At 38.9% G+C, this 26,784-nt stretch overlaps 1 protein-coding gene across 4 annotated transcripts in view; it reads right to left on the bottom strand.

The window, feature by feature from the left end:
- The window catches only part of ELMO1 (engulfment and cell motility 1), a 318,707-nt gene that overhangs the window by 177,836 nt on the left and 114,087 nt on the right, over positions 1–26,784 (bottom strand). For all 4 annotated transcript variants that reach the window (XM_052792931.1, XM_052792913.1, XM_052792923.1 and 1 more), the window contains 4 exons: positions 25,917–25,995; positions 21,261–21,311; positions 19,532–19,654; positions 18,022–18,153 (listed from right to left, as the gene is read on the bottom strand). In XM_052792931.1, coding sequence (XP_052648891.1) covers positions 18,022–18,153; positions 19,532–19,654; positions 21,261–21,311; positions 25,917–25,995 — 385 coding nt within the window. The remainder of the gene's footprint in view (positions 1–18,021; positions 18,154–19,531; positions 19,655–21,260; positions 21,312–25,916; positions 25,996–26,784) is intronic.

The raw sequence follows: 26,784 nt of genomic DNA on the forward strand, positions 1-26,784 counted from the left end.
CACTTCTGTAAGTTTGTATGACAAAAACACTACCGAAGTTCCCAGGGAGGAATTAGGACTGTAAAAGAACTGATAATAGAAGAACTCAGAACATCTGAAAAGGAAGAGTCCAATTTCAATGGTGTCGATCTAAAATGAACCCTCTCAAAACTGGTCATATCTTTTTCTCCAGAAAAAGGAACAATCTGTCTACAAAGATAGTGCCAAGGACAGTAATCACTTTCTTCCATCTTCAATTACTTGCACTTACTCATTTTCTTTTTCCTTTTAAATCTAAACCATGGTTCTGTGAGCTAGGAAGGAAAGCAATCACCTGGTTCTACAGCACCTACACAAAAACTTTCCTTGGATCAAATGAGGAAATCACAGTAGTACATATATGGATGTTTGTTCCTAAGAACTCAAGACCAAGAGAGTGGGAACTTTTTAAGTGATGTTCACAGTGAATTATGAATTGATAAACTTATGTTGGAAGTATCAACGAGCACACAACCTCACCATTTACCCCTTCCCTAAATAATCCTGAAGTTTTGCACGCAAAATGTTCCCATCTGTTCATTTACACAAGAATTACAAATATGAAAAAATGCTACATTAAAAAAAAAATTGTGAAGAGGTAGTCAGCTAAAATTCTTAATGAGGAAGTAATTTTGTCTTTTGATTTAACAGCACTATATTCAAAGAGATGATGATGCACACAACTTCCACCATCCAATTTAATAAGACATAACAGTGACTTGGGAATTTTCAACTTCTATGTATTCAGTGAAAGCAAGAACTAACAAACAGATTTGTTTTTCTCTTGATAACTCTTTAAATATGCAAATGCACATTTTTTTCTTCCAAAGCCAATTTTTTAAATTTTCCAACAGAACTGTATGATAGAATGAAAATGTATGTGGAAGATCCCTGAATTTAAAAAAATAATAGTAATAAAAACACTGTCTACCTCAAGTCAGAAGTATCCAAAGCTCAGCAACTCTGTCTTTGAAAGAATACGCAGAAAATCTTTTAAGATACTTTTAGTGCAAGTCATTTAAATCACATCTCCATTACCCCACCACATGTAAAGAACTCCAGTATATTTCTACTGGATCTAGTTTTTATAGAGACTTACAAATTATGTTTGCATACAACAATGGTAGCTTTTCCTTTAACTAACATATGTCTAGCTTTTTCCAGCTTCGTGTTTCAGCAAATATTTGGCCATTTCTACCTGCTTAACTTTTTTTTTTTTTTGTAATGACAGCTTTCCAATATTTGCAGTAGACTGCAAATGTCATCCTCCAATAATAAAACTCAGTCCAATCTACATAACGTGTTAAGCAATAGCCTTTCTGGATCAAGTTTGACCTCACCAATATAAAACTGACCTTCTAAATAGCAAAGAAATCATAAGCACAATCTGCACAAAATTTGCCCTATAAATGATTAAAAAAAAAAAAATAAGTCATAATTTGACTACTGTATTCCCTTAGTTCATTGAGCTACTAGGTAATCTCATGTAAAGCACCACAGAGCTCCATGTAAGTCACCACCAGAAATCTGACCCAACCATGAATGGATGCTATGGTGGTCAGAATTGCAAAAATCCGAATGTTACAGTGGCCTAACTAAATCAGTTAAAATCATCAGATGAAACATAACAGGGCATGTCAAAAGACAAGCACTGTGTGTTTTCAGCCATGAATAAATTATATGTTGTAGAGCAAGACAAAAAGCTCTTGCATAATTCTTTGTATTTTATACATACCTATATTACAGTTTTACAGTTTCATGGAGCTAATGCTTTAGATTCCAAGATCTTAAGCCCTATGAACTGCCAATAGTTTGAATGCCTAAAAGAATCTAAAATGAGTGCTAAAACTTAAGAGTGATCACATCTTGTCCAATGCATGACAATTATGAATGACATTTCAGGTTTTATTTTAGTTAACAAGGACAGACTTTAAAGTTGGATACATGTTTAGCACTTCACAGATTGTTGACTTCTTATTATTGAAGTAATGTTTTTTGGGCAAATGAAGTCATCAAGCAGTAATAGGTCATGTAGTCTCTCAGGGATATTTAAAATGAATCAATGGGACATGGTCATTTCAATTACATTTTTTCAGCATAGGAAATTACTACCAGATATCTCCCAGTATCCACTAAGTTTACAGAATAACTGAGTAAGCAGTCAAACATCCACTAGCAGATCTAGCTAGGCTAGGTCGACAAACTAAAAGCCACGCTAGTTTATTACTACTCCACACTTGAGATTACCAGTTCATTTAACAGTCACGTCAGCAGACCCCGACAGATTTCCTGGCCCACACTTTTGGGCAAAGTCAGTCCACTTCAGATGAAACTGCTGCTGGACAAGGCATGAGCTAATCCAGACAGCTTTGACTGCAGGGAATTAGGGAGCGTTCCCAGGAGACTTTCTACAGGCTCAACTGAAAGGGTGTGAGGCAGGTATCCCTCCACCCAGGGCAGCTGGAGAGCAACCAAGGGCTACAGCTTTTCAGGCAGCTCCAGCTTTTCCAAAATCATGATGGAAGTATATCACCCATGTCCCGGCCAGCAAGCAATTTTTGTGTTGTTTGAACTACAGCAGTCAAGAAGCACACCAGGATAAACTGGCATGGAGTATCCCCAACCTAAAAAGAAACAGTGTTATAAATATAGGCCTTTTTATGACCTTGGAACATGTCAAGAGATCAACTCGTTTAATTTTAACAGTGTCATTAAAGCAGTTTGCCTTTTCTACATAGATAGGATCTAAGGCACGAATTCTCAGCCTGTCCAGCAGGTTAATTATCAAGCTAGCAAGAAGACAGTGATGTGAGAAAACAGTGTGAACAGTGCTAGCAGGAACAGCAAGCCAATAAAATTAAACCATAAACTTGAATATTGTAAATAAATACAGATTAAATGTTTGCAACTAGATGGAAGTCAGACATAGCAGAATCAAAATCTACCCGAGTAATTTTATCTCTGTGAATCCTATCAGATGTGAAAATTAGTTAGACTTGGTGTTCCTAAGTCCAATTGTGGCATGAAAAGCCTCTTTTGAGTTCAGCTAAGCTTAATGTCTGTTGAGCAAGGTACACTGTGACTACCACTTGTTATTTAAGGATAATGGCTGGCACTGTTGGTATATTGGTATACAAGCATTAACGGTCCTGACTGATGGTTCAAAGACTACTTATTAAGCAGAAATTTAGAGCTCTTCAACAGGCATTTTGTATAAAAGTTAAGGAAACAATACAAAATAGTTAACAAGTGTACATAAATATATATTTTGGCATATGGCCAAAAGACACGAATTGTATAGCCTATCAACAAGAAATAAAAAGGTCTAGAGATTCTTTTTTTAAGTAAAATGAAAGGTTCAAACCCAAATTATGCCAAATTGTGAGCTGCTTGAATTAGAGTCTTCTAAGCGTAAGACTACTAGGAGAGCATCTTTTTAATTGTTTTAGTTACACTTCAGGCAGTTTTAGCTAAACTTAACCTTTCTGACATAACATTATTCTCTGTAATTAAGGGCCATTATTTAAAACACCTTTCAGTTGTGGTTTCTTTTAGAGAAAAATTACTTAAATTATAAGCAATCTAGTAAAATTGACATGACCCGCAATGTGCGCTTGCAGCCCAGAAAACCAACTGTATCCTGGGCTGCATCAAGAGAAGCGTGACCACCAGGTCGAGGGAGGGGATTCTCCCCCTCTGCTCCACTCTCATGAGACCCCACCTGCAGTACTGCATTCAGCTTTGGGGTCCCCAACATAAGAACAACATGGACCTGTTGGAGTGAGTCCAGAGGAGGGCCACGAAGATGATCAGAGGACTGGAGCACCTCTCCTATGAAGAAAGGCTGAGAGAGTTGGGGTTGTTCAGCCTGGAGAAGAGAAGGCTCCAGGGAGACCCTATAGCAGCCTTCCAGTACTTAAAGGGGGCCTACAGGAAAGCCAGAGAGGGACTTTTTACAAGGACATGTAGTGATGGGACAAGGGGTAATGGCTTTAAACTGAAAGAAGGTAGATTTAGATTAGATGTAAGGAGGAAGTTCTTCACTGTGAGGGTGGTGATGCATGGGAACAAGTTGCCCAGAGAGCTTGTGGATGCCCCATCCCTGGCAATGTTCAAGGCCAGGTTGGATGAGTCTTTGACAACCTGCTCTAGTGGAAGGTGTCCCTGCCCATGGTAGGGGGGTTGGAACTAGATGATCTTTCAGGTCCCTTCCAACCCAAGCCATTCTACGATTCTATGAAAATTAGTGTAAAAATAATGATAAGAATTTTCCCGAGGATGTGTATCTACAGGGAACCCACATGAGAAGCAGCCCACTTAAGTGCCGCAGTTGCCTGTCCCATAGATCATCACTCAGAAGACTTGAGTGAAACTCCAAATGGGATCCTTCCTGCTGTAACAACTATCAGCTCCAGTAAAGGGTATGATGTTTGCATACAATGGTAGGCATGGCACAACCACAGAACAAGAAGATTGGCAATCCATTTGTGCAGTGAATTATACTTCCCTTGGAACTCCATTAATAACAATGACTGCGGTGGCTGGGGCCATCCCAGCATCTTCACAAGCCGCGTCGCTTTGAGAATGGTGAGCTTTGCAAGGAACCTAAACCCAGTGGCAAGTATCATATCATAAAGGTAAGTTGGGATAGGTCTTGCTCTCCCTTTATATATTTCTGTAGAAAGGTTTCACATTTTTCTTTTTCAAGCAAGCTACCTAAAATGGCTGTCATGTGCAAAAGGAAAGGGCCAGGCTGTGTTTAGTTCAAATAAAGTGTAGAGAGAAGTCAACCCTGTGTCTGAGAGAACTCCACTTCAAAATGAATCAGAATCTACTGGCTGCCTGGCAGCCAGATACAACAGCTATCAAAATTTAAAACCAAGGAACTTAGCTGAAATGTCATCTGCGGCTAGGCATACAGACTCGCAGTCCTAGGTAAAAAAGCCTGCTGCCAGTACGGAGCTCTGGCGTTCACACACTGCCACTTCTTTTATTACCTGTGACCAGGCCAAGCTTCCAGTAACCACAGAGGACAAGCTGAAAACTAATCTACAGTAAAGGAACTGTCAACATCTATGATATTTTAGCTACCTTTGTATGTGGGGATGTACATCCAAAATGACTAGCTCTATGGTCAAACCTTCCCTCTGCTTGAGGTTCAAACAGCCAAGCTTTGTAGATATCAGACAGGTGTGGAAAAAAGGATCAATCCCTCATAAAACCTTTGAGTCCGCACTTCCATCTTAAGTCAACAATAGCCTATGCCCATCCTACAGCATACCCTTATCTGCCCTCAGTAGTGAGGTAATAAAAAAAAAAAAAAAAAAAAAAAAAGACAAAAACCCACAGGATCCATTTACTGGGGAATTTCAGTTCACTTGACTTCCATTTTTCTTTGCCTCCCTCTACAGAAACACGAAGTTCTTGTGACTACAGCTGTGCTCTGCAAAATGCAAATACATTTTGCATGTCTGGGCATTGTTCTACTCTGCCTCCAGTTTCCTCCAGACAGACATCAAAAAGAGGATGGAGCTGCACCAAAATGTAGGAAGATTTAAGAAAATGAAGGAATTTTTAAAAGAACACATACCATTGCCACTTAGGTAGGGGCTGTGTAACAAGCTGACTACATTGAACAATCAAAATATTCAGAATTCAGATACAAAGGTGTTTTTAATTTGGGGAAATAATTCAGTTATTCACAAATGAGTCACTTTTCTCCCCCTGGTCTTTTAATTCATTCACAGGCCTAAGTTAATGAAATCACATATTCAAAGAGAATGTCTGTAATTCTTTGTAACTGAAGAAAATCTAAATACTTCATGTGCTATGCTATTTACTTACAACAGGCAAAAAAACCATGAGGAATGAGAGGAGGGGGAACAGAGAGATATGTACATTTAAGTAACATACATATCTGCATGCATGCATACACTGGAAAATTGCATAGGCTTAAAAAAAGCTATTTGCACTAACTAACATTACATTGAATTTACACTGTTTCACAACACTACCATCACTTCAATATCAAGCAAGGGTTTGCGTGAAATCAGCTATCCAAGTCAAGCCTTGTGAAACAGATGAAGCCCACACTACAAATGAAAAGACATCAGTATGTCTGACCCGTTTTGGGGGGCCTGTTTCTTCATCTTATTTTTTTGTACACAAATTCTGAGGCACGTGCAGTACATAATATCCAGAGAAAGATGTCCAAGATCCATCTCTAAGAGAAGGAGTCAGAAAACAATTAGCAGTAAAAGAACTATTCTGTCATGATAACACTTGAAACAAACTACTCAGCCCTACTACATTCAAATCCATGGAGCCTGCCTGCCCCCACGAGTTTATAACTGGGATACTGATAGTAAATGAGCAGCAAACAAGAAAACAATACAGTAAAATCATACATAATATATAAAAAAACCCATATGCCAGAAATGCAGTGTCCCATTGCCCTTAATTTTAAATTAGCACATTTAGATTTGTTAGTGGATTTTCTTCAAAAGAAGCATACTTTTTCAAATCACAAGGAGTTTAAGATTTTTACCTTACAATTTCACAATTAAAAATATTGGAAAGGTATAAAAATATAAAAAACCTTTTATCCTTCCTCCACAAAATAACAGAACTTATCCTGTCATTAAGAAACTGATTTAAAGGATGATTCCTCCAACTAATATTTATAGTAAGCAAAAAACTGATCAAATAAAGTATTTAAAAAAATCAAACCACAAAATGTTTGAGATTATACAGAGTCAGTTCATTCCCACAGACACACAACCACAGATATTTCATTCTGATTAGTTTTAACTTCATTCTTAAAGTGATATCGAAAGGTCAAAAAAGGTTGGTAGCCCATCAAAATGGGAGGTTTTTTAATTTTTTTTTTTCTTTCTTTCTTTCTTTCTTTTAAATCTGTTCTTCTCTGGAAGGACTAAAACTAAGAGGAATTCAGCAGTATACGGTAAAAGGCTGGTTTATTCATTCCAACAATGTGCAAATTGTTGGATGCCCATAGCTCCTGACAAACAATCCTGGTAAGTCACATGCAGCTGCGTGGTAAACAAGAACAGCAGCTTTAACGTATGGATTTGCTGGCCCCAGTTGTTGGCCACTGTAACAATGCATCTGACCCAGGTGCCTCCTTCTGCGCAATTATTGGCTCAGATCAAAGTACCAAGTTTATATAAACTTAGTAGCTCCTCTAATACACAGGTATCATCCATTGTGCGTGTTATAACCTCAGGCTTTCCTGGTTACAACTGATCCATTTTTGTTAGTAAAATAAACTTTCTCAGGTTTTCTCCCAGCTATTTAAAACCTTATGCCTCCAAACAGCAGTAATTCTTTTGCATCCCTCTGTCAGCACTCAGGATCAGCAGACAACAGTCTGATGATGAAGAAAAAACAAAAAAGCATTATCTTCATTCGGATTTACTGATCAGTTCACAGTTTTCATCACCCATCTCCTTTTTTGTCATTCTTCAGTATTTATTCCAGACCGCAATCACACTTGTCTGAGAAGCTATGGAGTCACCTGAAAGCATCTGTCCCTGTGGCCAGAAATCACCTCTCTCCCTCGGGGGGTAGTAGTACCCCAAAGCCATCCTCACCAGCTCTGCCCTACTCACACGAAAGGAAACCAAGCAGTTCCCCTGCTTGTGCTCAGCAGGCATCTACCCACGCTTCCTCACACTGCTCAAAGTGGTTCAGGGGCCCAACGGAAGAGATATGCAGATCAAATGCTAATCCTGGCGGCTACCCTCCTCTAAGCTATACCAGAGGAGATATCTGCCATGCATTGCCTTGAATGTCTCAGCAAATCTAGATGTCATTGTGGAGACTGGAGTTTCAGCATGAATTCTGCTAAGTTGCAAACCTCAGCGTGCAGTGCTTTGCTCTATGTGCAGCAATCCTATTTCCAACACAGTCCCACGTTTCCACGACCTAGCATCAAATACATAGCATGACATGAAACCGTGGAATGTTTTGTTTATGGCAAACAGTAACTTAAAACTATGAAACTATGCTTATGGGAGAGAATGCAGTAGGTCACACACCTATGGGCACCTAACAGCACCAAGCACAGGATGGCTGTGAGAGTAAGCTTGCGTGGCACCTCGATGATTTCTGTATTTCTGCCTCTCAGGTTTGGAAAGAGATTGATGCTTTGCTGCTCACATTTGCAGAACATGGCCTGAGCTGGCAACCAAACATAAGTTTTTCTGATTAGATCTTTAACTACATTTACAAAATCTCACCTTTTACAGATTTGCAGAGACTGTTGGGGAAAAAAAACTAAAAAATCCAGATTGCAAGAAAGCATCCCTGTCACAGGGCCTACACAAGGCTGAAAAACTCCCAGATGCAGGAACAAACTATTATTTCAGAGGGGAAAAAAATATCTCACCACTAAGTGTCAGACAGAAAAGAAACTCTACTTACAGTGTATTGTATAACAAACTGTAACATGCAAGCCAAATTAAGTAACTTTTTTTGCCCCCAGAGGTATCGTTTATCCTGAACATCAAACACCTGCTGGCATTTAACTGAGAAATGGGAATTTACAGCCCAGAACAGTTATTTCTGCTCTTTCTAGGGCTGAAATGATTCTGCACCCATGCAAGTGAGCTGTTGAACAACTGAACAACCTACATCTGGTATGACTCTAGTGCCCTCTGCTGCGCAGTATTACAAATTAGTTAGCAGCTTTCTTTTAAAATGAGGTTCAGCTGTGCTCCCAAGTAACATCAAGCCATATAAATACAGTAAATCAAGGATTTCCATCTTCAGGTGAATATTAAAAGAAAAACAATCCTGACAGACATACAGTATTACTGTATGTCTTTCTAAGTATTCACTTAGAAAACATTCTGTGAGACTGCCATGTGGAGCTGCATACTGTGAAAGAATCTAAAATATTAAGCTAATAAAATTAAAACATTCCTTTGTTTTTCAACAAGTGAAATGGAGACTTTTTTTTTTTAATCAGAAATAAAATAAAAAAATCCCTTTTCAGACTGAATTATCTCCATATAGATTCAGGAAATTTAACTGTAAAATTAACAACTGGGCTTTCTGATTGCAGCTCCTCCAAATGCCAGTGTAGACTAGTAAAACCCTTAGTTATATCTTTAGAATCATCATCAGTTCATTTATATTTCCTTCCTCTTCCATTCTGTTTTTCTTTTCTTGTACTCCACATATTTTATTCACCTTTCTAGTACAGGTTTCAGTACCTCTACTTGTCATTGCTCTGCCAGAGATCTATCAAGTAGCAATGTTCACAGAAACGTTAGGGAAGCAAGATGTCAAAAGCAAATGGAAACCTGAGAAAGATGTTTAAATTACAAGTAAAACTGGTTGTGCCACCTGCAGTTCAGGTTGTCTGATACTTTCCATTTTTAGACTCTTTTGCTTCTGATACTTTACAACTCTTAAGTGTTAGGACAGAATGCCTAGCATCTTCTTTAGGTTCAAATGCATTAGCAAGTTTTAGCAAATTATTTGATCATTTTTAGGAATGTTCTACTAAGCACTGTATTGCTCTTATTAAATCATTTTTTACACAATTGTTTTGTCAAGAAACTCCAGCCCACCCATGCTATGCAGGTAAAACATCTAGTTTAGTAAAAGACTTGTTCTTGTGTCAGTCTTGAAATTCCTTTGGAACATAGGCTACATTTGGCCACACTATAAAAACCTCAGAATGAACTGAATTCAACAAGTCTCTTTGGAGCACACACAGTTTTTCTGAAGACGCTGCATGTCCTGAGCATTCCCTGACCCCATCTTCAAGGCTTAGAGAAAAAGCAAACCAGGAATGAAGTGGAAAGAGTAGCTAAATAGAAGGGCACACAGCAATAGTGAGAGGAAAGGGTCAAAGTCAGGCATTTGGGAGTGGGGAGGCTTAAGAGGAAGAAGGAGGGCAAGGGTGGTAGGGTAGAAACCAAGACAGATGGGAAGGAGAACTATAATTATCAGCCTAAGGCTGAACAAGAGAGAAAGATCATGACAGAAATGCAGAGCAAAGTGTAAAGGAGGAGAAAAGCAGAGGCAGACAGAAGAAATACTGCACATGCATGTAATTAAATGTAAAAAAGATGGAAGGGAATGAATTAAGGCTTTAATGACTATCTTATTTCTGCCTTTTCCTAAAAACATTCAACTTTGCTGCTTTTCTAGTACAAGGTGGTGCTGCACTTCTGGTGCACACAATATTAATAAAATACACAAGCGTTTCAAACATTTACCTCAGTTTAGATGTTTTAATTGGTTTAAGATCACTATTACTTGAAGTCCTGGGCTGTTATTCTCAGTGACTAGATCTTGTTCTTGTGATATTCCTATACACAGCGACAGGATTATACAGATAAATGTTACTCTGAAAACAGGAATGACAAAACTGGTCCTCAAGTTCTGTTTTGTCTCAAACACTTCCAAATAAGTGTTTACGAAAGCAAATACTGTAGTATGAATCTCCAATTGTCTACTTAAAAGGAGATCAAACCCTGAAAGCAGCAGTCGCTATACAACTACACTCTCTCATAACACCTAGAAATAAATATGTATGATTAGCCTTCATCTTCCAAAACTTACCCTGAGGAATACATCGGTAATGGCTTATTTCTAAAATACCCGCTGAAAAATGTCAGCTTCAAAACTGAATGACAGAATGGAGAGTGAAGCTTGCAAACAACAGAGAAAAGCAACCTCTACTGGTCCTAAGGGTTAAAATGAGAGAATAAATGCTATATACGTTCCTGTCTTACCCCACTGGTTCAGTATTAAGGGAATTTCAGTGCCAAAGAGCAGACAGTGTGTTTTTTTTCTGGTCGTACCATCTGCGAATTTAATTCTGTTAAATAAAAGGACACTCAAATCTATGAATCATGTACTACAATGAGAGGTGAGAATAAGAATCTCTTTCTAGTAAAGTGCTATTAGACGTGGTTTCTGCTCTGCTGCATGGTGCTTAATTATTAGCTATCATTAATTAATGACAAAGGATTTTACTTTAGAGTGGGCCATTGTTACATACAGAAATATGGCAACTAAACTAAGGGTCAGGCACTTCCGTCCCAAGGCAAAACAGCCTCAGCCACTGCATATCTGAACAGCTCAGCAAAAGGAAATCTTCTCAAACTGTTGGGGATTTTCTCCCAGCAACAAGTGATTTCACAAGTTTTGAAACAGTAGGTAGAGAAAGAGAGGGTTGTGGGAGTAGAGAGGGTGGAGGAGGATAGAAAACTACAAATTGTTTTCAGCAGTACAGGCAATCTCATCTCTTCTGAAAAGAAAACACGGGAAAAATGCAATTTGGGTCTGTTTTTAGAAAGTCCTGTCAACTTTCAGTGCAAAGGCTGGAAATGAGAGCCATCTGACTGATCAGGCTTTATACTGATGGAGGAACAAACTGGGTGGGAGGAGGACGTGGAAAGAGGGAGGCAAGGGAAAACCCAGAGCAGAACATCATGAGGAGGGAATGGTGGTGAAAAAAGACGAAATTCAGGGAGATTGAATGAATGAGGTAATGGGGATCAGCGATCAGACATGCTGGAAGGAAACAGATACACCCTGAGATCAAAATGGAACAAAGAGCCCGAGGGAAGTGGGAAATCAAAACCGAAGACTAGGGAAAGAAATGGAGAAAGGCCAGAGGAGATAAGGAGTCAAAAAGGAAAGTGAGATAGCATGGCAAGGAGACTGCAACAGAATACAGAAAAGAGGGAGCCTCCGAGCTACCATGGCTCAGGGAGTGAGCCCAGAAGCAGCCTAAAGAGAGACTTAGCAAAACACAGAAAGAAGGTGTGGTGTGTTAACGCTGGCCAGCAGCCACACACCCACCCAGCTGCTCACCCACTCCCCTCCTCAACAGAGCAAGGGGAGAAAAAGGATGAAAAAGCTTGTGGGTCGAGATAAGGACAAGAGGCTGTTACCAGTCACCATCATGGGCAAAACAGACTTGACTCAGGGAAAGTCAATTTAATTCATTGCCAGTTAACATAATTTGGGTACTGAAGAACAAACATGAAAACAACACCCTCCCCCCACCCTCTTCCAAAGCTTACCTTTAATCCTCCATTCCCAAATCCTGGGGCTGGGGTGGAGACACTGGTGGGGCATAACATGAAAAGAAAGTTGGGGGACAAGCAGCTTCCAAGTGAGCATGAGAAAATTAGACACACCAGAGCTCTACTAGATAGGTTGCAGAGGACAGCAATTAAAGGCTGGAGCATGTCAGCACTTGCTGCAGTCATCTGAGTTTGCCCCTCTTGCAGGTAATCATTACAAAATATTAATTACATGATTACAAATTATTTTCCTGATAACCTCCTTCTTTCAGTGCAGAGAAGGTACTTCCTCTGGGGAATGCATCATGACACGAAGGTTACTGCGCACAATCATTCTAATATGTCGAAGAGATAGAAGTCATACAGAATATAGCCTGAGAAGTGTTTCTACTTGAGACGGCTGCAGGAATAAACATACAGGAAGAAGAAAAATGGATCCAAGGGAAATAAATCATGCTGCATAGTTATCCAGGCAGCTGCTGACTTTGTCTTAAGTTATTCTTGGCCACAGCAACCTAAGGACTCTCCATTCCCTATAGTGAATGACTAAGTTTCACCTGCTCTGGGGAAAAAAAAAAAACCCTGACTCACTACAGTCACTCTGACACATAGATGGCTCATGCTTGCAAAGGTAAGGTCCTGAACAAGTACTTCCCATTTGCTGGTGGAAACTTCAGGCCAAACCTCTCAATTAAGTCAGCCACAGATTTCGCTTGGTGAGAAAGCTGTGTCTAGAGACAAGGAGACTTTAAGACCAACCACAAGACAGGTAAGGTACAGGACAGTTACTAACTGTACGTTCTTCATTTTCCAAATGCCTGATTTGATACACTCAGCTCTGCAGACAGTAACACTCGCACATGTGCAACAGAAGCCATGCGCTGAGGAAAGCAGAAAGTATTCTGAAAAATAAAGTCCTGAGCATCTTTCCTTAGCCAGAAAATTCAAGGGGGAAAACCTTCACTTCATCTCTAAATGGTCAGCACTATCCCTAGGCTTCAGCTAATGAACTGTTCAAAGAGACAGTGAGAAGCACCAGAGAACCACCCATGAGAAAACTGAATGGTTTTTATCTTCAGAGCGCTACTTGGATATTGTGCTGTGAACCAAGGGATTTTTGAAGAATAAGATCACAAGATAAAACAAAGTAGCTGCTCATCTGGGACATGAGGAAGAGAAAAAAACAAGTCTGGAAGAAGTCTCAGAGGCAGAATATAGATCTGAGGAGCTTAAGGCATGCTTTAGTTACTCTCAACTATTTTTGAAGTTTCTTTCCAGAGATCTCTAGAACACACCTCCTCCAAACTATCTATTCTGGTATTGCTTCTCCTCACATTAGAAAGTTTTTGCAATGTCTAACAAATCAGCTATGCTGCCATTTAAGTCATTATCCATCTAATTATTCGTGCCTCCCTTCAGACTTCTCTAAGCAACCTTGATTTTGTTTTTCTTCCACATAGTCCTCATGTGTTTTGCTTCCTCTATCCACCATTGTCAAACATAGTATATAAGCCTTTTCATAAAGGATCAAGCTCCATCTTTAAACTAGTAACAAATTTTGTCCCCATTGTTTCAATTAAAAATCTTTTCCATAACTTGATTGCCATCACTGCTTTTTAGCTTACATGTGGCTTCCTCCCTCTCACCATTTGTACACTTAATATTTCCACAGCCTTCAGTCTGGTTGGCTAAACAAGCCAAGCTTTTTAAGTCAATTCTTGTAAGACATCTCCCTCATCACTGCACAAGATTCACCCTCTGCACTCATCCTGCATTCAGTTAGTCCACAAGTCACTGCATAGGTAACTAAAATTATACAGTGTTCTGGATGATGTCTCAGAAATGCAGAAAATGGCCTTAACAGTTTAGCTGCTCTGAAAATATCTTTCCAGATATAGCCTACCTTAACATTTGACTTTCTTTGTGTCTACATTGCACAATCTTTCTTATCTTTTCCCATAGATTAGATATTTGCCTACAGAAGACATTCTTGCCAGTGGTCCTAAATGAACACCATTGCACTTTGTATCATTGAATAAAATTACATTTCTATTTCTCTAATCCAAAAGGTTATCTAATTTGTGAATGACATGGTGATTTTTTCATTGATGCTCCCAAATTTGTTTCACCAGAAGATTTCATCAGCATATGTTCACTTTTTTATGTCACCACCACTAATATTTTGAAAGTCAAGCCCACACCTGACTTTTGAAGAACATCGCACCATACTTAATTTCCCTTTTAATTGTCACCTTTTATCAGACAGTTCCTCACTGACTTCGTATCTCCTGTACTAACCCACGTTTTATTTTGCTACACTAATAAATTCCAGTGTGGCATGGCAGAATTACAAAATCACTTTCCATGTTGACTTTTTGCACTCATACAAACTATTTCTATTTTACTGAAGAGAAGTCAAACAAAAAACTCCAGAAACTCTACAAACTGCAAACTTAAGAAAAACTGTCCTAGGATGAGATTTGTTTTTTTCCATTTTTTTAACCTATTTAAGTTTCTTAGAATTTGGTCAGATCTGCCTCTAAACAAACACATTCACTACAACTTCTCAATGATAGTTAGTGACGTTTAAAGAATTATGATGAAAATATACAGGATATCAGTTTCTTGAGTTGTATTCTATCGCCTGCCTCAGTTATGGAAATTAAGTTTACTCAAATGCAAGAAAACTTTAGAAGTTTCACATACAATGAGCTTTACAAAACTAAAACATTTGAACAGATCAGGAATTTTAGGATGGATTTTATCATTACCAATATATGTGGCTTTATCTTTTAAATATCTCTAACACTGAACTACATTACTATTTGAAAGTTTAAAAGACTCTATTTCTACTACAAGAATTGTCAGGGATAAGCATTGGTTGGGATTCCTCTGCCAAAAGAGATTTTAAAAGTTGGGGAAGGAAGGAATTCAGGCTATTTAATTTGCAATTGACTCAGAAAATAATTCAATAGGGTGGAACGTATCTTACATCTCCTAACTGGGTCATCTTTTGTTGTATTCCTCAGCATTTTAATAAATCTCCTCAAGACTGTCTCATCTGAAAATCTCTTTGCCCATAATAAACTTCACACAGGTCATCACAACCATCTGGAGAGGTCTTGTGGTTTCTTTAACTTGATGTAGGTTTCTAACTATGTAGTTTTACAAATGATATTGTAAACATCTGAAACCATGTCTGGACTTCGTCTCTTGTTGACATTACATTTGTAGTGGGACAAAGCTTTTTGATGTGGCTGCAAAAAATGAACAGGATTCTTGCATTTCACATACAGAAAGAGAACAAGCAGTCCAGGAACAACTTGATGGCTAGACATGGTTTTACTCTCTCCCTTGAAAAGAACGTTTAATCAGTTCAAGAAATTAGTATCCTGACCACCAACACCAGTGAAATGAAGACAGCATTCAAAGGCAGCCTCCTATTTGGCTGGGTTTCTTCTTGTGCCACCAAAACAGGGGAAAAAGAAACCTCCTGTTATTCAGAGCAGAGATCAGTTTGCTAATGCATCCCTCTACCTGCACTGAAGACACTTTAATGATGGAGTGACCAGAAGCAGATGGGGTGAAGGCAGCCAGGCTAACTGGAGTCCAGTCAGAGCACAGCCTACATGCGAGACTGGAGATCAATCACCAGTCAGATTTCACAACAGGTCCTGCTTCCTTCCTGAGCTCTGTGAGGAAGGTCAAATTCCTTTTCAGCTGTGAGAAAAGTTGTACATGCAGTGTCACCTGTACTCTTAGCTCAAAGTCAAACTTCCGTACAAGAGTAGAATAACTCTCCTCACAGTTCACTACCAACGTTTTTATTATTTGTACATCACCTCATTGTACTGTTATAGCAGGACAACATGCCTTCCATTCGGGCTTTTCCTGCGGTGCTCCTTTCACAGCTCACTTCCCCATATTTTTTCTTATCTCCCATTATGCCATCCCCACATTTTTTTCATTGCTTTGATCCCAGTCCTCATTCCTTCCTAGACTTCTTGCTCCCCATTCCCTTGTGGAAGGCTATCATAATTAAATAGTAAGCAGTGCTGCAGTTACCCTTGACAACTGTTGCAGTGTTTTCAGTAGGCTTCCCAATAAACAGCCCAAATGAGAGTAATGAAGATAATGGGTAAGTCCCTGCTACACAGGCACAGCAAGAGCGTTCCTGCAAACTCAGACAAGACAGTAACACATTTTGATTCACACTGAGTGTTTTCCTCACAACCCTATCAGCTAAAACATTCTGCTGTTAATAATTTCAGCTCTGCGGAATCAAAATATATCCTGTGGGACAAACAAAAGCATTGGAAGAACTAGTGCCAGCCTGCACAACTAATGATCTTTAGTCCTTATTAAGCAGCAGAAAAATAGGACTGGAATTCAGATCTGTGCGCTAGTCCCAGTTCAGCTTCTACTGAATGCTCCATTACACGCTTAGGGTTTTCCAGCTCCAGCTTTCAGAAAGCAAGATCAGATTTTCAGAGGTGCTAGATACTTCGGTGCCAGTGATGGCTGTGGGAGCCAAGTGTCTTCAACACCTCATAAAACTAGAGTGAGCAGCAGATATCCAAGAGCGATCAGCCTCCATTAGAGAATGATTGCTTTAAATTTGATCTCCTCAATTCCTCCATATGCCACAATCCCTATATTACCTTTCCTCCTTACTTTTCCTCCTCCCATGACAGTGACCCCCATCTCTGTTCCCATTGACCACAAGCTGGAGGCTCTATATCCAGCCCATTTGTCTCTAAGCCAGGGCCTGCATTTTCTTTTAGTTTTGGCCTTGAGGGCACAAAGTCCTCTGCTTGTCTCACCATAGGAGTTACCAATCTCATAAGCTGGTATAGCAATGGTCTCCTATCACACAGGAACTGAGAACAGATTCACAGACAACAACAAAAAAAAAACCATTGAGCTTCAAAAGCTTCTTCAAAGCATTAGTTTTACTTACAACCCCAAAATGCCAAGTTCCTCCCTTCCCGTCTATTTACTTACGACTCCTTACAAATACAACAGCACTGATATAGCAGTAATTTCTCCTCGCTCATCAGTAATGAAAACAACTATCAGAACCCAGAAAGCCTCCTCCTAAAACCACAAGGGAACTGGGTAATGGTGAGCCCTACACCACAGAGCTGAGCAGAGAGCTCAAACTGGACAGCAAGCTTCAGCTTGCACCAAGAGCATTTAAAACCCCTCTGTCTGTAACTGTGGCTACTGTACTATATTCAGTGTATATTTGCCAGGCCAACAGCAAAGTAATGAATCACAGAAGACATGAAGCATACAATTTTACCTAAGGAGGAAGAAAACTGCATACTAACCTAGAGTAAACAATAAATCAAGATACTGATTGCAGCGTATTTGTGCATGCTCTGTTTCCAGAGGGGGAAAAATATACATTAATCATTAATATAAATGTATGCAACAGTTTGGCAAGATCGTGCTCTGTTCCCCAACACAGTTTCAGGCAGGACCAGAACGCCAATTGGATGAAAGGACTTCAAGCAACCAAAGCACAAGGCCCTACAAGTAAATACCATAGAGTCTTACCTCGGATTTATTGTGCTCATCAGTCCACATTATTACTAACAGAGCACAATGACTTTACAGATCTGACACAGATCCATTAGACAACGCCTGTTCATCCAAAGTATCATTAAAAGTTAGATTTTAATTGTGGCATTTCATGCAAAACTATGTGCTTCAACCTCAGGTAGTTATTTCTTCCAATTAACCCCAATTTCTGCTAAAGCAGTCACTTCTGGTTAACAGGATTTGCAATACAAAAAAAAAAAAGCAAGCTATTCCCTTGTAGGAAATAGCCAGAAGACCAAGTAAGAGAAGTGACTGATTATAAGATGTACTATAACAGATGCACTCACCCACTTTCAGTGTACCACCACACAAAAATACTCACAATAAATCCAAGCTTTTTATAGTCTCGAGTATACATAGATTTGCGTTTCTCAATACTGCCACTACTGTTGTTAGGTTCAGATTCTGCATCAAATGCAATCCTTCGGAGTTCAAATATGATATCTCGTTGAGCCTATGTAAAAACAAGGTTAAAAAAATTGGTTAAAATAACTTACCTCTCACTTTAATAACCAATACCACAAAAGCTGTTTCAAATCACTGTATTCCCTCCACTGCCCAGCCTTTCTTTATCTAAATTCCCTACTTCATACTCGGAGAGACAGTCAGCAAGAACAACTTTGTGGTCCCCATTTTCCAAAGTCCTCACATTTGTGGAGTTCACATGCAGATGCCTAAGTGCTGACTTCCAGAAGCTGGACCCATGTTAGCAAGGCCACTAACTACACACTTAATTTTAATCACAGGCATGAAACCACAGAAGCCAAAAGATCACACACATTTCAAATTAAGCTGATACTTAAGCACTTTGCTGGCTGAAATCAAAATGGCTCAGCACTCTGCATTCCTTTTGGTAACTGTCCATTTTTGCTAGCACAGGAATGGGCGAGAGAGGAATTACTGCAGTTACACATCGCTAAAAATGTCTCAAGACAGGGATAACCACCCTATCATCAATACTAACATTGTGTCAGTCACTCTTTATGGAGATACACACTAGTTAACTGCATGTACATTCCCGAGAGTCAAACTTTCCTGCCTCAAACTTAAGAAACAGGAAGGGTAAAATCCTACAGCGTGATGTTACTTATGTTTATGACCACCTTGCTCTCCCACCTCCTCTTCTCCAAATTATCAGCAAGTCTTAATAAAACTCCTTCTTAAAAATGAAATCAGGTTTCTCCTTGTACAGGGCCTAAAAGAAGGCCACAAAAAATAAAGAAACAAAACACATCTTCTCTGTGGCTTATTGACTCTATATTTAAACTTGAATCTCTTAGGGGAATAAGTATCTCTTTTTGCACAATGAACAGTATTAAAGCTGGTGTTTGGCCACAGAAAGCAATAAACAAATTAACTACTATATAGGTTCCCAGTAACAAAAATGCGTTTTACTGTAACACAAATTAACTTCAACTCTAGCATGCTAGATAGTTTTCATTGAAACATTCTTTTTAGCTCTACAGAAGTACTTTTAGGAAGGACCATACATCTCTGTTGCTTCTGAGAACTACCCAAAAGAAACAAATGCTGGACTGCTGCACGGAATTTTACTCAGGATGACGCCAAATTCAGTTCATGGAACTACATGCTAAGGAGAAAGGCTGGGCCATGTTGTTGTACTTGTGCACAAGGACAGCAATAGCCAGTATATCATCTAACAACCAGAAGACATAACCCAGCTTCACAGAGAGAGATAGAATGAATGAATGAATGAACAAACAGCTTGTGTAAGCATTCCTAGCGGTGTCTTTTCCTCCGTAAAGACCTTCAGGCACAGCAATGAGCAGTTGTTCTCTTCCTGTTCCGACCAGATCACGCCAGATGCTTACCTGATCCTGTGGATCCATTTTTGTCATCATTCGGTCTTCCAGAAGGTTAAAGGTAAGTACTTGCAGAACATAAAGCTGGTGTGCCATTTCATTATTGATGGCCCTCTGTGCCCTGATAACATGCTGCAAAGAAAGAGAGACTCCGGTGAATGCCATCTTATCAGAAAATTACATTAGGTGCAATCAGGTGTTTCCATTTCTGTAAGTATGTGTTTGCTATGCAATAGTGTATGTATACTCCAGAAAAAAAGAAAATCAAACCAGGACTAATGCTACTGATTTAGGTACTATGTAAGTAACTTTAAGGGACAGGACTTTACAATAACAATGCACCAAAGCTTTCCCCTTCTAGCCACTAGATAGAGCCTGTGCATATGCTTGAGAAGTGGCATTAAAAAAAAATATAAAAAAAAAAAATCAGTAGTGAGAAGTCACTTATTAACTCCTTACCAAGAACATTAGAGCTCTGTATAAAAAAAAAGCAAGTATATTAAGAAAATATTTACGAGAGTAGCTGCCTGAGCAGAAAAGTATTCAGGCAGCAAACACAACCAGCGAATACAGTGATATAACAGGGCTACTGCTGCAGCAGTCAACATCACACCACAATCCTACCTCTACCAGACAACTCTGTTCTGTATGAGGAAGACTGCTTAGAAATACATTAGCATACAATGCCCCATACATGCAGGATTATCCCATTCAGAAAGCAGATACCAAACTGATGGACAACTCAAAAATCCCAGGTGTGCCAAAAAACACCAAGTGGTTCTATACGGGAAAGAGAACCAGGTCACTAAACACAGCAGAGCATACATAAGGAAAGCGTCATCAAGTATGAGATGGATACAGCAACGGGTATTGTACAGTTCCAGAGGCTAAAAGAATTTGTCTGCCAAAAGGCACTGGAGCATTTTATGATAGTAAATGAACATCTAAGAATATTACCCATATGCTTATACCAAATTTGTTATGCACACAAGCAGTGTAAAAATATGCCTTCTGAAACAAATTCTCTTTTTTTGTATGCATAATTGAAATAATGATAATGAATGAGAAACAGTGAGGGGTTGTTTGGTTTGTTTTACACTGCCTAGTATCTCATAACAGAGAAAGAGCACCTTCCCTTGTTCGCTTGAAGATGTAATCTACTCTAAGGTCAAAGGCAAAATCCCTCTGATTTTCCATGATAGCAGATGTAAGTCTTTTATATTACACTCATTAACTTCACTCTGAGCTACATTTCATGCTTCTTTTGTGCAAGTGGTGACAAACTGCATGCAACTTGATATCAAGACAGAATAATCTGTAGAACCGAAAAACACAGAGGTTTGTTTTGCAAGATGTAAAGCTCTATGCTGCTTGCCCAGCTGTCATCAGCTCCAAACCTTGTAACAGAGGACTTGCTACAAATTCCTCTGACAACTCTTCATCTGCACAATAAAGTTCACATTCTCCATGGGAAGAAAATGCTTGAGGTATTATTCTTTTATTCAGTATTATATCTTCATGAAGACACCACAATTTATTTGACTAGGAAAATACCCTGTCTGATAATCAGTTTTGAATCCATTCAACAACCAAACATTTATCTTGTACATTACAGGCTTCAAAACATGAAAATACAAATGCAATTAAAATATATCAAGATAAAACCTCTGAGCACCAAAACTGGAGTCGCCTTTTCTCTCTGCTAGTGAAAAATAACTTTGAAAAACTATATACTTACAGTTAAGATGATGGAGCGAAGCTGTTTTTGTGCCAAAATGTTTGCCATTTCCTGATTTAGTTTAAAAAAAAAAAAAAAAAAAAAATTAGCCAGAAGCTAGGTATTTTAGTGCCATACCTAGAAGACTGACTTAAAAGGTTTTAGTCTTAAGTTTCTGCAGTGTTACTTATAAATGAAATGAAACAGCATATCAGCTATACAATTCTATGCATTATTTTGGGGGTCACAAGCTTAGATTACTCTACTATGAGAAAAGGGGCAAAGAAAGGAAAAAGTCTGTCACAAGCTGAGGACTTTGGTGATCCAAAACCAGCAATGAAAGACCTCAGAAGAGACCTCTGTGGGTTAGAGTATTTACACACACTTGCTCAAGCACAACCTTCCCCCTGCCCACCACACACAACACAGAAGGAAAGAAGCATGGAACGGAAGCCAGCGAGGCCTTTAAAACAAGACCTCAAACAACATGCTTATTTACATTAATATTTTGGCTGCTTAAGTCAAGTGCTCTAACTTTCACTCAATAAATCAGCCTACAACTCAGTACTGTTTCATCATAGTAAATAATACTTCTCCCCTGTATTTTGGTAACGATGTTGACATTGGTCCACTATTTTGTCTTAAATGAACTTCTCTTTCTAGACCTGAGTCACTATCAAGAAGAATATGCTTTTACTATCATTCTTAAGCAGCTGATCCCAGCTGTCCATGCTGCAAACTGTCCCACAATGCGTAGGAGGGAATATTTTATACTCAGCAAGCATAAGAGCCTAATCTTAACCATACCTACAAGTGCATACCCCATTTTCACGTGGATGTATGCTAGCATATGGAATGCATACAACTTATAGCAATTATCATCATGTAATTATTTTTAAATTCTTGTTTTCAAAATGTACTATTTAAGGATTTGGATAACATATTGCACACTGCTATTTAGACACTGTTTATATGTACACAAAGGGGTAATGTTTGCATTTAGTAGATCATTGATTGGAAATAGAGCTCATGTATCACAGCCTTACATAATACAGCACAACAAATCACATCAATGCTGACACATGCTTAAGGACATTCTTAGGATGCACGGTGATCTTGTGCCACTGGCACCATATCAAAAATATTGTTCACATTCAGAAGAAATAAATTTTTAAAAATTCCTGCTGATCTTTGTGAGAGTTGAAGAGTAATATAGAGTACATACCAGTTACTTTTATATAACAAACAAGAAACTGGAAAACAGGAAAACTGAAACTATTACATAAAACATACGAAGAACTGCATTGCTGAAACATGGCTGCAGAAACCATGTAAATAAAGTGTTAGGCTGAGAACTTGCTCACAAAAAGAAAATAATTTTAATTGCGAGGAAAAAGGCAGTCATGGATGTTGACTGTTTTCTTTATATGAAATAAAAGGTGCTGCAACAGAACATGGGAATGATAAGGAAGGAAGAAGGGACCAAAGACAAAAGCAATTCAGCTTTAGTTTTGAAGCCTTTTCTGGCTGAGCAGGTTTCAATTGCACATAACAGCAAAGGAATAAATGATACAGATGCTTCCTTCTCTTTTGGAAATGCACAGCTGAGCTGCAGGGGGAGTGCCAGGCACATGATATACTTCATGTTACAGGGAACAGACTGGCTGGTTTTGTCAAAGTATATTCACTAGCAAAAGATGGACAGGTAAAGAACATAAGGTAGTCTTTTCTGCATTCAAGGCTAAAAAATGGGTATTATTATATTTTACTTTTTGGAGAGGATTATCAAATTGTCACTTCTTTCTTATACCTATAATTTTAAAATCCGTTATTTGGATATTGCTTTTTGTCACTGGACCAAAAACTGATAGGAGCAACAAGCATTCACAAAACCAATTACTGCATCAAAATCAACTTTGCCTCCAAGAAGGCTATATGGCTATTAGCAGCTGATGGGCTGCCTCTTCTAAAATAAGTATTGTAGTAACAGATGAGAACTAAAATTATTTGACAAAATTTGCCATCTCATTTCCCATAGCAACATGTCTCTGCAAAAATGCAGACAATTGCCAAAAAAAGTGTTTCAAACATTCACAGTATCATTTCAATGCTCAAACTCTCAGCTCTTTTCTGATAAAGACTTTTTTTCTTTTTTTTTTTTTTTTAAGTAATCTGGGTTTCTCTAGATGATTTGATCCTTGACAGTGGCAGAGGAAGCAAAGCAACCACGGAGTCCTCATTAAAAAAGAAAAACCTTGAACCTCTTGGCTTTTTGCATTACAGAAATAGAAGGGGGAAAAAAAAAAACAAAACCCCCAAAAAACCCAAAAACAGGAGGGGAAGGAATTCAGATACCAGCACGAATTTAAATCGTTTTCTTAACTGCAGTGCAGTCATCCACACCATGCCAGTCCCCGTAAGACAGTAGCAGAGAGGGTGCCAAAGCTACTAGAGTCATATGGGGTTTGGTGCAGTTTCTCACTCCTAACCATATAAGTGGTGCGTGCTGAACCTTAACTTTTGAGTACCCACCATCAGATAATTACATAAGACTCCATCACCTCAGTTCATTGTCTTAGACAGAATTTAGTAAACGTTACTGAAGCTATCCCTATCTTGAAGCTAATGGACACCTACTTTCTTCAATGTATGGTTTAGTAATTAACCACATGTCGTGGTTTAACCCCAGCCAGCAACTAAACACCACGCAGCCGCTCACTCACTCCCCCCCACCCAGTGGGATGGGGGAGAAAATCGGGAAAAGAAGCAAAACCCGTGGGTTGAGATAAGAACGGTTTAATAGAACAGAAAAGAAGCAGCTAATAATGATAATGATAACACTAATAAAATGACAACAGCAATAATGAAAGGATTGGAATGTACAAATGATGCACAGTGCAATTGCTCACCACCCGCCGACTGACACCCAGCCAGTCCCCTGAGCGGTGATTCCCAGCCCCCACTTCCCCGTTCCTATACTAGATGGGATGTCACATGGTATGGAATACCCCGTTGGCCAGTTTGGGTCAGCTGCCCTGGCTGTGTCCTGTGCCAACTTCTTGTGCCCCTCCAGCTTTCTCGCTGGCTGGGCATGAGAAGCTGAAAAATCCTTGACATTAGTCTAAACACTACTGAGCAACAACTGAAGACATCAGTGTTATCAACATTCTTTGCATACTGAACTCAAAACATAGCACTGTACCAGCTACTAGGAAGACAGTTAACTCTATCCCAGCTGAAACCAGGACACCACAAGATAGATATAAAGAGAAACCTAACAGATTCTGACTACTTATTATAGGTTATTAAAGGCTGAAGGAAATTTTCTGCAAGTGTCGGAGCTATTAGCCTTCAAGCCAAATCAGATCATTATATTCTGATGATCATAAACTCCATGACTAACAATTTTGTGTCACAGCAGCAGGTACTGCAGGTGAAGTGAAGTCTGCACTGTTTACTGCCAGCCTCACTAGATGGTTACACTGCTGGTGAAATACAGTTTTACTTGCTGGGAATACCCTGTGGTATTGTCATCTTCAGGAACACATGCCCACTGATTAATATTAAAGTCTTATCGACATCTGACACTCTCTCAACTTCAAGTATGACTAAAGCATACTTTTCACAAAAACATAAGCAGTAGCAACTATTTACAAATATAAAAAGCAAAATCTTTGGTTTTCTTACAAGGACCTATCATAGATCTATGCCAAAACTGAAATAAAGTTTTTATTCCAATTTTTGTTCATTAGGTGCCTTCTTCCCTTCATAACTGAAGACTATTGGAGTAAGAAGGAAAAAAGGAATGGGAGAAAAAGACTTTTCTTTTTTTTCTTTTTTTAAATTAAACCATGGTTTTAATTTCCCCTGTTTGCAATTTTAAAAATATTTTTGAAGCAAAAAAGAAAAATTACCCATTAGGGCTTTGGTGTTTGTTTAAACAATCTCCGGCATTTAAAAATGTAAATATATCTAAGGGAAGTCCTTGTCAGAACTGATCAGCAGCTCTCAATGAACTTTTTCTGGACACTAGCAGTATGTCACCACAAGAATCATCATCACTGTTCCTGGTGACAGAAATGTTAAATAAATAAATGACTAAATCTGTTTTGACACAGGCTAATGACTTCATAAACATATATAAAATTTCTCTATTTCGTAACACATCTCATTCCATCCTCATTTAACAGCACCTAGCAATCTTGAAATATTTTCTTTTGAGACTGATCTCTGGCACTAACTTAGTTAACTTAAAATAGTATGCTATAAAAGTCATGAAATGCTTACATGGCAAGACATTTCCTTTTTCAAAAGGAACACATTTTTTATTAAAACATCGGGGGGGGGGAGGGGGAGAACGGAACGGACGACAGTTTACCAAAAAATAGCCTAGTTTTACAAGCTGTGCTGACAAAAGAGTTCAGTAGAGCCAGCCACAGTCAATATGGTTCATATGAGGTTACAGGGAACTACAAAAGCACAGAAGAACGCTTAATCCCTACTAATATTGGTGCGAAATGGAGGTAGCTCCATTAAAATGAATAATATACCAGTATGAAACAACAGAATGTTTCAGTTTGAATTAACTGCAGGAAAAGGGTGACTGGGACAACTGCAGGTATGAATATGACACACTTTTCCTACAGATGTGTAGATATACAAGACCCAACAACTTACCTGCCTCTTATCATCCGGTGCTTTAAGGAAAAGTGCATTTATTACTGCAATGGTATATGTCTGGATTTCTTGGTCTGTCCTGTTTGTAACAAAATTATAAACATGAGAGAAGAACATGAATATGCATGAGCCGTAGAAACTGATCTTCCAGTTGCATTACTGCAAGTAGAAGTGGACTTCTTAATGTTAACCATGTAAAAGTTAGGTAATCAGTCAAAGTTGGTCATGACCAGGTTGTCTCTATTACTAAGAGAGACACAATGTTCCACAGGGAGACTCAGCATTCAAGAAAGGTGGAATTAGTCACACCCTTGAAGTGCCACTGACCCTCCACTGATCATAGCAGGAACGCAGACAATCAGCTTCTGCCGGATGCCCAACAGCTAGAGGTAGGAAGAGGAATCTTCCCTAAAGGCTTCTGGGGATGAACCCACTGGTATCAAAAGCTTTTCAGGTGAGTGGAAAATGTCCCAGCTGGGAGGCAAGCATAACTATACGCTATACACAATACACTACCCCTACGCTATAAGAGGCAGTTTCCATCCATTTAACCACTGCACATTACTGTTTAAGAGAAAGCCTCTCCCTTTTTAAATAAACCTTCAGCAAAAGTTGCCCAATTTTTGTCTTACACACTTCCCAGAGGCTGGCAAGCAAAACAATCCCATCTGTATGTTAATGGCATTAAGCATTTTATTACTATGGGGTGCTCTTCTCTCTATTCCCCACTTCCAACTATACAGGCAGCTTAGCAAAAAAAAAAAAATTAAAAAAAATATTAAAATCAATGATCAAGCAACTCCAGAAAGCTGGTTACAAATCACCCAGCCACCTATACTGGATGCAGGAATCGTACAGGAGGTTGCCA

The sequence above is a fragment of the Harpia harpyja genome, chromosome 1 (genome assembly GCF_026419915.1).
Source record: "Harpia harpyja isolate bHarHar1 chromosome 1, bHarHar1 primary haplotype, whole genome shotgun sequence".
NCBI classification, from domain to species: domain Eukaryota; kingdom Metazoa; phylum Chordata; class Aves; order Accipitriformes; family Accipitridae; genus Harpia; species Harpia harpyja.